The sequence below is a fragment of the Babylonia areolata genome, chromosome 9 (genome assembly GCF_041734735.1).
Source record: "Babylonia areolata isolate BAREFJ2019XMU chromosome 9, ASM4173473v1, whole genome shotgun sequence".
Lineage (NCBI taxonomy): Eukaryota > Metazoa > Mollusca > Gastropoda > Neogastropoda > Buccinidae > Babylonia > Babylonia areolata.
The window spans coordinates 14,164,136-14,178,088 of record NC_134884.1 but is presented as its reverse complement, the minus strand read 5'-3'; the positions used below and the strand labels follow the sequence as shown (position 1 = coordinate 14,178,088).

Below are 13,953 nucleotides of genomic sequence, written 5' to 3'. Positions count from 1 at the left end.
GCGTCGACAAGTTCTCTGCTGCCTGTGACAACTTTGGCCTCACAATCAGCACAAAGAAGACTGAGGTGATGCACCAGCCAGCTCCAGGAAAGCCTTACGTTGAACCAAACATCTTCATCAACGGGCAACGACTGAATGCGGTGGACAAGTTCACATACCTGGGCAGTACACTCTCTCGCACAGTTGTCATTGACGACGAGGTGAATGCCAGACTTGCTAAAGCCAGCGCTGCCTTCGGCAGACTCCATAAGAACGTTTGGAACAGGAGAGGCATCACCCTGGAGACATAGCTCAAAGCATACAAGGCCATAGTTCTCACCACACTGCTCTATTGATATGAATCATGGACAGTTTACAAACGCCACGCCAAAAAGCTGAACCACTTCCACGCCACCAGCCTCAGAAAACTTCTCGGCATAAAGTGGCAAGAGAAGATCCCTGACACAGAGGTGCTCACTTGTGTAAACTTGCCCAGCATCTACACCATCTTGATGCAGGCCCAGCTGTGCTGGGCCGGCCATGTAGTTCGCATGCCAGACCACTGGCTCCCCAATAAACTGCTGTACGGCGAACTCCAACATGGCAAGCGCTCCCATGGAGGCCAAAAGAAGCCCTTCAAAGACACTCTGAAAGCTTCTCTGAAGGCCTTCAGCCATGACACATGGGAGCTGAATGCAATGGACAGACCAAAGTGGCGTTCAGCTGTCCACAAAGGCGCCAGATCCTGTGAGGCCAACAGAATCGCTGCAGCAGAGCAACGCAGACAGGCCAGGAAAAGCAGTGCCAGCAAGTCCCCGACAGCCGCCACCATCCCCTGTCCACACTGCATCAGAACCTTCTGGGCGCGGATTGGCCTGACCAGTCATCTGCGCACCCACAGAGCCCAACCCACCCACCCCCAGGATGACTAGATGGTCCTCGTCGATCCCGACGGACAAACCACCTATAATTATACAGACTTCACATGTCTTGTAATCGAACCACAATGCAGATTCACAAACAAATTTCCATATTCATGTCTAATAATGGCACAGCAAACCTAATGAGAGGAGGGACAGGAAGAGGGAAAACAAAAAGCCAGAGAATATGGGAGAAAGAAAAAATTGCAAAGCATTGTGTGTGACATAGGTGCCAATAATTTGTGTGTGTGTGTGTGTGTGTGTGTGTGTGTGTGTGTGTGTGTGTGTGTGTGTGTTACCTATGAATGTATGTGTGTGCATATGAGCAAACATCTCTGTATCAGTGAGTCTGTCTCTATCTGCCTCTACCTGTTTCTGTGTCTCCAAGTCTGCATTCAATATTCTTTAAAGTCTTTTCGCTATAAGTGATACCAGACACGGGCATGTATGCTGTAAATGTGGGGGTGTATGTGCTCGTGTGTACATTCACATACCTGCAAGTCTGTGCACATGTGCATGTGTGTTTGCACAGCAGCAGCATACCTTGTTGTTGAGGTTTTCCATGGACTTGGCAAAGGTTTTGGGCACTGCACGCTGATGGTTACACAGCACAGCCACCGCACGGTTGGCACGGTTGTATGACAGAATCTTGGCCGCCACCGAGTCATCCGCTGTTATCAGACACACCAACACATCTCTGGGTTAGCTGCTTTTTTCATTCATTTGTCTATCATGCTCTGTTTATTCTTTTATCTATCAGTGTTGCTTATCGCTCAGCCAGTCACACATGGCTATATCAGTGCTGAAAACACTGTTGATATCTATCTTGAAAAACACACACCCCAAAACTCCTCCCAACAAAGGAAGTATTGAGCTAAAAAGAAGAAAAGCCAGCAGATTAAAAAACGAAAAGGGTCAGAATTTGCAGTTGAACAAAATGGAGCAACAGAAAAAGAGATAAGACAGAATAACAAAGAAAAAAATATTGTTAGTTACATTACAGTTTAACACTGACACCATGTCAAGAGTGACAGACAAATGGTTAGAGCACTGGACTTAATCCAACAGTTTAGTCCTAGCTGTGTCTGGTGGGTTAAGGAATTAGATTCTTCCCACCTCCAAGGTCAACATCAGTGCAGACATGTTTGTGCCTGAACCCCTTCATGCATATACATATACAAGTAGAAAAATTAAATATGTACATTAAAGATCCCAAAGTCCATGTGAATTTTCAGTGTGTTTTGGAAATATGAACATACAAACCATGCACATCCCCAAAACGGGAGCACAGCTGCCTAAATCGCAGAATAAAAATGGCCATACACATAAAAGCCTGCTCAAAGATATGAGTGAATGTGGGAGTTGCAGCCCATGAAGGGAAAAAAAATATAAAAAGAGTGACACGACAAGCAATAGAAGACAGCAATGTGTGAGGACACAGCAAGAACAAGGGGTAGGTGTGGGTAGAGGGAGGGAGGGACAGAGGAATGGGAAGGTACGTACGGTTGGTGAGAAGCTTCAGCTGCTGCTGCAGGGTGTGGGAGGCGTTGTAGGTACGGAATACCTTGGCTGTCAGTCCCTCCATCAGCTCCTGCAGGTGCTTGTTCAGCACTGACGTCTGAACACACCAACAATGACTTCAGTGTCATTTATCATCAACATCTGTTGTGGTGTGGTGTGGTGTGGTGTGGTACAGTCTGGTTTGATGCGGTGAGGATAGTGTGGTGTTGTGTGGTAAGGCGAGATGTGGTGTGGTGTAGTATAAGGTGTGGTTTGATGTGGTGTGGTGTGATGTGGTGTGGTGTGGTTTAGTTAGTACTTTATGGTGTGGTTTGATGTGATGTGCTGTGGTAAAGTGTGGTGTGGTGTGGTAAGGTGTGGTGTGGTGAAGTGTGGTGGTGTGTGGTAAGAAGTGGTGTGGTGAGGTGTGAAGTAATAAGGTAAGATGTGGTGTGGTGTGGTGTGATGTAATTTGATATGATGTGGTGTAATGTAATATATGATGTGGTGTCATGTGGGGTGGTATGGTGTGATGTGGTGTGATAAGGTGTCATGTGATGTAATGTTATGAGGTGTGGTACGATGTGGAGTCTTGTGATGCACTGTGACTGGTTATTTTTAGAAAACTTCATCCCCCAAAATGCAGGATCCCCCTCACCCTCTTAAACTTTCACTGAATAAATAAATGAACAAGTTTATCAAATATCCAAGTAACCCAAACCTATCACAGTCATTTAAAAAAAGCGGACACCAGAATTCAAAAACTCATCCGACAGAGAACAACCACACACTCTTTGGACTGCAACAGAACACACCCTCCCTCCACACAACCCCCCCCCCCCCCCCCCCCCGCCCCACCACCACCATCACCAACCCACTCACATTGAGGCGGTCAAAGATGTCGTCCTCCTTCTGCTTGTTCTCCATGAAGAGCTGCAGGTTCTTGAAGACACGCTTCTCCACGGGCACGGTGTTCTGGTAGCGGATGGAGTCCTTGCCCAGGAAGTCAAAGTCCACCACGTGCTGCTTGCCGTCCTTCTCCTCATGCAATGTCAGGTGCTCCACCCTGAGGGAGCAGCAGCCCACCGTGTCAGCTGTCTCCCCTTCCTCCTTCTCATTGCCTGCTCTCAGCGCCAGCTGCAACACACCCAGGGGTATATTAGTAAAAACCATGTAATACTTCAGCAACAGATGCAACGCCCAGGGATGTAAATAACTAACCATGTAACACTTCAGCAACAGATGCAACACCCAGGGATGTAAATAACTAACCATGTAACACTTCAGCAACAGCAGCAACACACCCAGGGGTATATTAGTAGCAACCATTTAACACTTCAGCAACAGCTGCAACACCCAGGGATGTAAATAACTAACCATTTAACACTTCAGCAACAGCTGCAACACCCAGGGATGTAAATAACTAACCATGTAACACTTCAGCAACAAGTAACAACCATGCAACACTTCAGCAACAGCTGCAACACCCAGGGATGCAAGTAACTAACTGTGTAACACTTAAGCAACAAGTAACAACCATGCAACACTTCATCAACAGCTGCAACCCCCAGGGATGTAAGTAAAAACCATGTAACACTTCAGCAACAAGTAACAACCAAGTAACACTTCAGCAACAAGTAACAACCATGTAACACTTTAGCAACAGCTGCAACACCCGGGGATGCAAGTAACTAACCATGAAACACTTCAGCAACAGCTGCAACACCCAGGGATATAAGAAACAACAATGTAATAATTTAGCAACAGCTGTGTAACCCAGTGAAAACTATCAGTGGTAACAACTACTTTAACACTTTAACAACAACCATAACACCCAGTAACAAACACCATAACACTTCAGCAACAGCCAGAACACCAAATAACAATACATTGTAACTCTCCAGCAATAGCTGTAACACCCATTAACAAAAACTTGAATGCCAGTAAAAAAAAAAAAAAAAAAAAGTTACCAACCACTATTGTAAGACCTTAATAACAGCTTTAACAGCCCAGTGACAATGTTGGTAACAGCCACTGTTACACATTTGTAACAACCACTCTGACACTTAGGCAATAGCTGTAACACTCAGTGTCAATGTTGGTAGTTAACAATCACTTTAACACTGACCACAACCATGACTGTCCTCACAAATCAAGGTATCACATCATTGATTTAGAAGAAAAAAAATGTATTCCCTGCAAAAGTGGTTACTAGTAGCAAAGCAAAAGTCGTACACTGAATACACATGACCAGTAACCCAGAAGAGTTGATCGACCTTATCAATGAAGTACAGGGCGACAGAGCGTTGACGAACTCTCATCTCCTTGGACTTCCAGTCTTCGCGGTACTGAGCACGGATCTTGTCCACTGACTTGTGCAGGCGTCGCGCCGTCTCATACTTCTGCCAGTCCTTCTCCCCCTGCAACCACATCAGCCAAATCATTCCTCTTGCGGTTATGAGTCACATGTATTGGTTATCTTTCTCTTCCACATGACATGTATCATTCCTCTTTCCACTCCGTGTAACACACATCATTCCTCATTCTACCCTGCATAACATACACATACCGCTTCCTGTGCCACAGAACACACCTCATGCCTCTTTTTTTTCCACATCACACGCATTTGTCCTCTTTCTATTCCACATTTTTACACATCAGCCTTTTTCTGTACGAAATTCTGTTCCATTTCCTGTTTTTGTGCTGCACGGTATGCTTCACTACTATTTCTGTACTGCACAACCTACATCATTTCACTTTCTGTTCCTTTCTGTACCAAATAACAGTGACAGTGCTCTTTTAATCTCTTTTCGTCTTCACACATACCCATTTGCACACATAATAATTATGCCATTATTCAAACATAAACACTTAAGAGTGTGTGCGCACACACACAAACACACACTTTCCTCATCTAATGTTACTGTCATTAGGATTTTCAGCTGCACACACACACACATACACAAACATTTTCCTCATCTACTATCATCAAAATCTTTAAGTTTCCACTGCACACACACACACACACAATTTTCCTCATCTAATTTGATCAACATCAGAAAGCATTTCAACCAAACACAAACACATACACACACAAAAACAACAACAACAGTGCCCATTCCCCTATCTCCAGTCAGTCTCAGTAAAACAACATAAAACAGAAAATGACCCCAGTGACAAGACATCCCCACACGGCTCACTACCTTCAGCTTGGAGGCAGCATTCAGCATGACGTATTTGACAGAGCCCTGGATGTTCTCTGTCCAGCTGCTGAGCCAGGTCACGTGGTTGTCGTGACGAACCTCCTTCCACTTGTGGCCTTCCGGAGGCTTGGGAAACTTGGAGTCTCTGCAATGATGTAAAGTTAGTACTGTGAAATAATGTTGTTCTGCTCAGGTTTGTCACCTTAAAAAAAATTTCTGTTTGATGTTTTAAAAAATGGAACAGAGAGGTTCATTAAACCCGCACCCCACCCCCCCCCCCCCATAAAACAACAACTAAAACCAAATAAAACAAAGGGAAAAAAATTGAAGTCACTGCAACACACGCACATACACCGTTATATTACATTATGTTGCATTGTGCTGCCTTAAACTGTACTGTATTGAGCTACAGGCCATATTGGACAGAAGAGCTGCAGGAGCTTGAAGATGAAGTGACAAGGACTAGAGAGGAGACTGAAAACAACCCAACACAAGAAAACAACATTACTCTCAAAGCCTGCACTGCAAAATACAGAAAGGCCTACATCCAAGCTGCAAGAACAAGCTGGATGGAGAAAACAGAAAAGCTGAACCTTGACAGAGATGGCAACAAACTCTGGAAACTCACCAAAGCCATGAACAACAAAGAGACAAGGTCAGCGCCTGTCACGCTTTAAAAAGACCAGGAGATGGTGACAAGGAGAGAGGCAGCAAACTGCTTCATAGACAGCTATGAGTAGATCAGCAACATCACTGTATCAGAGGACAGAAAACAACAAGTCCATGACGAAATAAAGAATCATCATGATGACCAAGACCAACCTGAATATATGGACAGGCCTTTCAAACTAAAGCCGTAAAGTCTCTGCAGGACAAAAAATCTCCCTCCAGGTACTGACAAAATCACCAACGAAATGCAAAAACACCTTGGCACCAAAGCAAAGACCAAACTCCTTGCTCTCTTCAACAACAGTTGGAAGATGGGGCATGTTCCACAGAGCTGGCGAGAAGCTGACATGGTGCCCATCCACAAGAAGGGCAAAGACAGAGCTGGGGCTGATAGCTATCGCCCCATCAGCCACACCAACTGCGTGGGCAAGCTCCTTGAGCGTATGATCAACTCACGCCTAGTTTGGCACCTGGAGAAGAACAACATCATCACTCCAGAGCAAGCAGGCTTCCGCCAACATCATTCCACTGAGGACCAAGTGACCTATATAGCCCAGAAGATCGAGGATGGCTTCCAGGACAAACAGCATACACTGATGGTGTGGATAGACATGGAAAAGGCATACGACAAAGTCTGGAAGGATGGCCTCTGGAGGAAGCTCCAGAAAAGTGGTGTGACTGGCTGTATGTACCAGTGGATCTTGCAGCACCTGAACAATAGGAAGGCCCGAGTCCATGTCAATGGAGCATACAGTCGGAAGAAGACACTGAGAGAAGGAGTTCTTCAAGGAGGTGTCATCAGCCCTACATTATTCCTCATCTTTATCAACGACATCATCAAAGTCCAGGAAGCCATCTATGCAGACGATCTTGTCCTATGGTGCTCAAAAGAACACCTCACAACTGCCAACTACAGACTACAGCAGGCGCTGAATGTTCTCGGAAGCTGGACAAAACAGTGGCTGGTGACAATTAATGCCAAAAAGACCACTTACACTGTTTTCAGCCTCTCACCCAAAGAACAGAAGGCCAACCTGTGCATCAATGGACAAACTCTGCTTGCTAAGAACAACCCCACGTACCTGGGAGTCACTTTTGACAAACGCCTGACGTGGAAGAAGCAAGCAGAGAAAGCAGAATCAAGAGCAAAAGTACGATTTGCCCTCATGAAGAAGCTGGCAGGAACAGCATGGGGTGCAGACAACACGACCATCTGGAGGCTGTACACTGGCAGAGTCAGGCCAGTGCTGGAGTATGGCATGACTGCATGGGGCACTACGGCCAAGTCCAACTTTGAACAGATCAGCAAGGTTCAGAATCAAGCTACCCGTATCATCACAGGGGCCATGAAGTCTACACCAATTCAGGAGCTTGAAACCATCACAGAGCTCCAGCCCCTTCAGGACTGCAGAGACGCCAAATTCCTGATCCAGGCTGCCAGGTTCAAGAGGTTGCAAGGCCACCCCATGAAGGACAGACTGTCCCAGCCAACAAAAGGACGGCTGAAGAGAGGGAGCTTCATACACCAGAGCAGGATCCTAGAACGGCAACATGAGGATATCCTTGACCATGCCCCCAAAGTGATACCCCGGTGTCTTGCATTCCCTGCCTGGAGCGAAGGAACCCCTCCCCTCATCCTGCGCAGCATCCCTGGTGTTGGCCCCGAAGATTCCCAAAGCGGCCCTGAAAGAAAGTCCCTCACCCTTGAACACCTCCACACCCAGTTCCCCAAAGAGTTCTGGACTCATGTCTGCACTGACGGCTCTGCTACAGATGCCATTTGGAACAGAGGGGCAGGAGTCTATGTTCAATATCCAGGAGGCAGAGAAGAAAAGATCCACCTCGCTACTGGCCTGTACTCCACCAATTACAGAGCTGAAGCAGAAGCCTTGAAAACAGCGGCAGCCCACATCGAGGCCAGCCCCTACACCAGCCACAACATTATCTTCCTGACCGATGCCCTGTCCATCTTGCAGGCCCTTTGGTCCAACAGAGATCCAGAACTCAACGATCTGTCCTCCTCTCTCACCTCCCTCTGCACAAGTCACACAGTCACCCTGCAGTGGATTCCCTCCCACTGCAACGTGCTTGGCAATGAGATTGCTGACTCCCTGGCAAAGGAAGGCACTACAAAAGACCAGATGGACAGGTCTACCAACCACTCTGAATCCAGGACCATCATTAAGGCCAAGCTGCAGAACAAGTGGAAGCAGCAGCATCCATGCCACAACAGAGCAGATCTGTACTACCTGCTGACTCATCGAGAGCAGGTAGCCATTTTCAGGCTCAGGACAGGCCACAACCGCCTGAAACACCACCTATACACGAAACTCCATATCGGTGACACAGAGCAGTGCCCCTGCAGAACAGGCAGCCAGACAACAGAACATCTGCTCCAGTCCTGCCCGCTCCACCAAACACTCCAAGAGAAAACCTGGCCCGACCCAATCCCAGCGGCCCGGAAGCTCTACGGAGGACCTGCAACGTACTGCCGCCTTTGTTGAAGAGACAGGGGAATCCATCTGATAAATGACGAACAAGACCACAACAGTTGCATTGTGTTGCACAGTACTGAACTGCATTGTATTACATTGCATTGCACCATGTCATATTGAACTGCACTGTGTTCTATTGCACTGCATTATTCTGTATTGTGTTGTATTGCATCATACTGATATCAAGTTATTTGGACATGTTTTCTGTGTAACCTGACAAGTATTCTTGTTTGTCAGAGCACACCATTTCTTCAATCCCCTTTCACACGTGCAGCCCGCTCCGCGTGTTCCTGAAGCTGACCTCTACCACAGGCCCTTGCTTGATGTTCATTCTCCCCGTGTGTCTTACACACGGGACCAGCTCCTGTCCATGCCTCCTGCAGCACTTGACCCTTCTGTCATCGATGCCATCAGAGGTGTGGGTATAGGTTGCCACCTCCCCCATGTTCGCACTCATTGTGCAGGACGTCGCAAGCAGAGGAAGATAGCTGTTGAGTGTGGTACTGGACGTGCAACTTCCACTGACCATACTGTTAAATGCATCAACTTTAATAACCTTATTCGTGTACCTCTGTCCTGCTTTCCCTCCCACCGCTCAACTAACATTTCTCTAGGTCTGTTCAACACCCAGTCAGTTGGTCCTTGCCTCAAACGCTCAGCGATCAACAAACATCTGCTTTCGATCAGCCTCAACGTCCTGTGTATCACAGAAACTTGGCTTCGCAGTACTGGAGATGAAGCTGGGTGTCGAGATCTCGCTCCCCCGGGCTACACTACCACCTCCTTCCCTCGTGTTACAACAACTTGCAGGGGAGGAATCGCCTTCGTTGTGTCAGACAGGCTGCTCCCACACACAACAGCCTTCCCCTTCAACCATGCCTCCTTTGAACTGGCCCAGCTTTCACTGTCGCTACCACATTCCCACCTGAATGTGTTCTGCCTCTACTGTCCGCCACCAAACAAGAAAAATAAACTTTCTGATACGATGTTCATAGAACAGTTTCCGGACTTCTTAGAATACGCTAACAGTTTACCAGGCTCCCTACTTATTGTTGGTGACTTTAATTTTCATTTTGATTCACCCACACATTTTTATACCTTTAAATTATTTGAAATTGTCAGTTTGTTCTATCTTAAACAGTCTGTAACCAAGCCTACACACAATCGTGGTCACATCGTCGATTGGGTGTTGCACAGAAATGAGGACTGCCTCCTGAAGTCTACCACCGTCGATCACACCCTGTCCTCTGACAGTGTGACGTGTCATCTGAACCTCACCAAACCTCCCATGCCCCGTGTGTACAGGGAGGTGCGCACACTGACCTCAACTGACTTAGACTTATTTAAAGCTGACCTGCTGACTAATATCCCTTTTAAGCTGACTGCTGACCAGCTATCCACTGTCCTACACGCTGCACTCGACAGGCACGCCCCGTCGACTCGGCGCCTGATCTCCAATCGTCCCCCGTCGCCTTGGTACAACACAGTGGGACCAGAGCTGTTGGAGGCCAAGCGGGAGAGAAGGACAGCTGAGAGGCACTGGCACGCCACTTGTTTAACTGTCAGTAGGGACATTTTTCAGACAGCCAGGAATAGTGTAACAAACATTGTTGACAGGGCAAAGTCAAAGTTCTACTCTTCTAAAATCCTTACATGCACCACAGCCAAACAGCTTTTCAACGCTACGAACAATCTACTAGATAAAATGAAAAACACTCTTCTCCCTACAACATTTTCAGTGCAGGAACTCCCTCAAAAGTTTTCTGACTTCTTCATCGGCAAAATATGCATTCGTGAGAAGCTTGATTCTGTTGTGTGTCCTTCTTCACCCGTTCAAGAACGCCTGTACAGTGGTCCTGTTTTACATTGTTTCCAACCGGTTACTGAAGATTTTGTGAAGAAAGTGTGTCTAAGCACTTGTCCGAAATCCTGTGAGCTTGACCCTGTCCCGTCTTCTTTGTTGGTTGAAAGTATTGATATTCTACTGCCACATATTACTCATGTCATCAATTTTTCCTTACTGTCTGGTTGTTTCCCTGAAAGCTTCAAATCTGCTGTTGCATGTCCACTCATCAAGAAACCATCTTTGGATCATAATTGTTTGAAAAATTATCAACCTGTCTCTAATCTGTCATTTTTTATCAAAACTGCTAGAAAAGATCATATTGTCTCAGCTCTTAGCTCATCTGGAACAAAATGGTTTACTTAATTCCCACCAGTCAGCTTATAGATGTGGTCATAGTTGCGAAACAGCCCTTCTTAGAACAGTGAATGATTTGCTTTCGGGATTTGATGAGGATAAGATATCTGTTCTCGCTCTCTTAGATTTGTCAGCAGCTTTTGACACTATCGACCACTATATCCTCTTGAACAGACTTAAAACTTCCTTTGGTATTCGTGACACTGCACTAGCATGGATCACGTCTTACCTGTCAGATTGTACACAGAAAGTGTGTGTAAATGGTAGATACTCTAGAGTATCTGCCTTGAAATATGGTGTCCCACAGGGGTCCGTCCTAGGTCCTGTTCTTTTCGTGCTGTATGCGGCTCCTGTGTCGGATGTCATCAGTCATCATGCGATGTCGCATGAGAGCTTTGCTGATGACACACAACTTTATCAGTTGGCTTCCATCGCTGAATTTGATGCACTGGTGACTCAAACACAGGAGTGCATTGCTGGCCTAAAGGACTGGATGACTCTCAACAAGCTGCAACTAAATGATGATAAGACTGAATTTATGATAACCTGTCCAAAGAAGTTTCGTCAACATCCTTCCTTTCCTGACTCTGTTCTGATCAATAGCACACCTGTTTCACTTTCTCCTTCTGTTCGCAGTCTTGGTGTAATCCTAGACCAGTCTCTTTCCTTCCAACAGCACATTTTGAATATCTGTAAAGTTGCCTATTTGGAACTGCGTAGAATCAGCTCTATCCACCACTACCTCTCAACCGATGCAACCAAGACATTTGTATGCTCTCTGGTTCTCTCAAGACTGGATTACTGCAACTCTCTTTTGGCCGGCCTTCCCAAATATCTGTTAGACAGTTTCCAACAAATTCAGAATAACGCTGCCAGACTCATTTGCAGAGCTTCTAAATTTGACCGTGTTTCTCCTCTCCTTCAGTCTCTCCACTGGTTGCCTGTTTCTGATCGAACAGACTATAAGCTATCCACTCTGACCTTTTCTGCAGTCAATGGATCTAGCCCCAAGTATCTTTCTGGACTCCTCCATATCTATACCCTGTCTCACCAGCTCCGTTCTTCCTCTGATACTCGACTTCTCAGGATACCTCACGTCAGAAGTAAGACCTATGGACACAGTTCGTTTTCTTTTCTCAAAACTCACCATTTCCCTCAGCAATAAGTTCAATTGTGGCAGGTCCACTTCCTTTGCGTTAGCTGTGCTTGACTATGTGTGTATACGTATGTATGTGTACATAACTACATGCATGTATATGAATGTGTATTGTGTGTGTGTGTGTGTTTATGTAAGTTTGTGCCTACCTATGTGTGCATATGTGTTAGGGTAGCTGTTAGATACACATGTATGTTAAAATGTATGTATGCAGTGTGTGTGTGTGTGTGTGTGTGTGTGTGTGTGTGTGTGTGTAGTCACATTTTGGTGTGTGTATGTAACATAGATGTAATGTTTTATGTTAACAAAAGCGTTTTTGTAAAGCACCTAGAGCAGATTTCTGGATAGTGTGCTATATAAGTATCCATTATTATTATATCATTGTCTACACACACATGCACAAACACTTAACACACGGCTCTACACACACACAAACATCCACATTCATACACACACACACAAATAAACACTACACACATACATACATTCAAACCAAACACACACAATCCTACACAAGCATACACACATCTATATACACTTACAACCAACACATTCACACTGACACCCACCCACCCCCATTCCCCATGCACACACATCCACAAATACACCTCCCACCCCACAATACACACAAACTGACAAAAGCATACACCACACCACCACTGACTTGCTGCAGTTGATGATGACATCCTCAGGCATGACCCGGCGTTTCAGCATGCCCTGTTTGGGGTGGTCCCCACGGCCCCGAAACAGACCTGGAGGCTCGATCTTAAAGTTTCCAATCTTCTCCTTGTGGCCATCAATGGTGCAGAAGCCATACTGGTTGGTTATCTCCTCGTTCTTCTTCTTCTGGATCTATACACACAAATGTCGTTTGCTCAAAACTGTGTTGTGTGTGTGTGTGTGTGTGTGTGTGTGTGTGTGTGTGTGTGTGTGTGTGTAGTGTGTACATGTGTGTACATCTGGGAGGAGGGTGAGGTGGAAGAGGTGTGTGTGCTGTTAGTGATGTTACACTGTTTTCATACAATATTTTAAGCAAGTTTGAATCTTTAATATTTTTCATATTCTAGTACCTTAATCATGCCACATATATTGTTAAACGAGCTTATTGCCACAGGGTAATCACTATACAAATGCCCATTTTTTATTATCATTATTATTATCATTAAAATCCATGAGTATTACTCACAAGCACCCTGGACAGGCACATGAATGCAACATAACAGTAACAGATTTGATTCATACCACGCTTTTCCCTTATGATTAAAAAGCTCAATGCAAGAGGAGAAAGGAAATATATGCCTGTGAGGTGATTGCAGTAAGCGACATAGTTTGGACAGTTACAACAGATACAAACAAATAAGGCTGAGACTATCAATGAAGGTGCAGAAAGAACAAAAACATGACTCACCACCACCACTGACTTGCTGCATGCAAGTACACACGATGACACGCGTGCGCACACACACATAGACAAACACACACACACCACATACACAGAGCCTACCAACCTGCTTCTCTTCCTTGGACATGTTCTTGCGCTGCTCATTCTTCACCTTGAAATACTCATTGATCTCCGTGAAGTTGCACTTCCTTAGGTCTGTGATGATTTCCTTTTCCTCTTTTGTCATCACCTGGCACAAACACACACACACACACACAATTACACATATGCACAATACACGATGTACACATACACACAGCATACACAACATACACACAAACACACACAATGTACATGTACACATACATTTCTTCTTTTTTGTGACCATTGGCACAAAGTTATACTGAATATTTACAAAATGCAGATATCTTGTTGGAACTTCTGTGAATC

The 13,953-nt window shown here is 45.6% G+C and overlaps 1 protein-coding gene across 1 annotated transcript in view; it reads right to left on the bottom strand.

Moving 5' to 3' along the window:
- The window catches only part of LOC143286073 (DNA topoisomerase I, mitochondrial-like), a 45,947-nt gene that overhangs the window by 17,095 nt on the left and 14,899 nt on the right, over positions 1-13,953 (bottom strand). The window contains exons 9-15 of the mRNA XM_076593639.1: positions 13,631-13,753; positions 12,787-12,974; positions 5,603-5,747; positions 4,676-4,819; positions 3,282-3,536; positions 2,403-2,517; positions 1,443-1,570 (exon numbers count right to left, since the gene is read on the bottom strand). Of these exons, the coding sequence (XP_076449754.1) occupies positions 1,443-1,570; positions 2,403-2,517; positions 3,282-3,536; positions 4,676-4,819; positions 5,603-5,747; positions 12,787-12,974; positions 13,631-13,753 (1,098 nt within the window). The remainder of the gene's footprint in view (positions 1-1,442; positions 1,571-2,402; positions 2,518-3,281; positions 3,537-4,675; positions 4,820-5,602; positions 5,748-12,786; positions 12,975-13,630; positions 13,754-13,953) is intronic.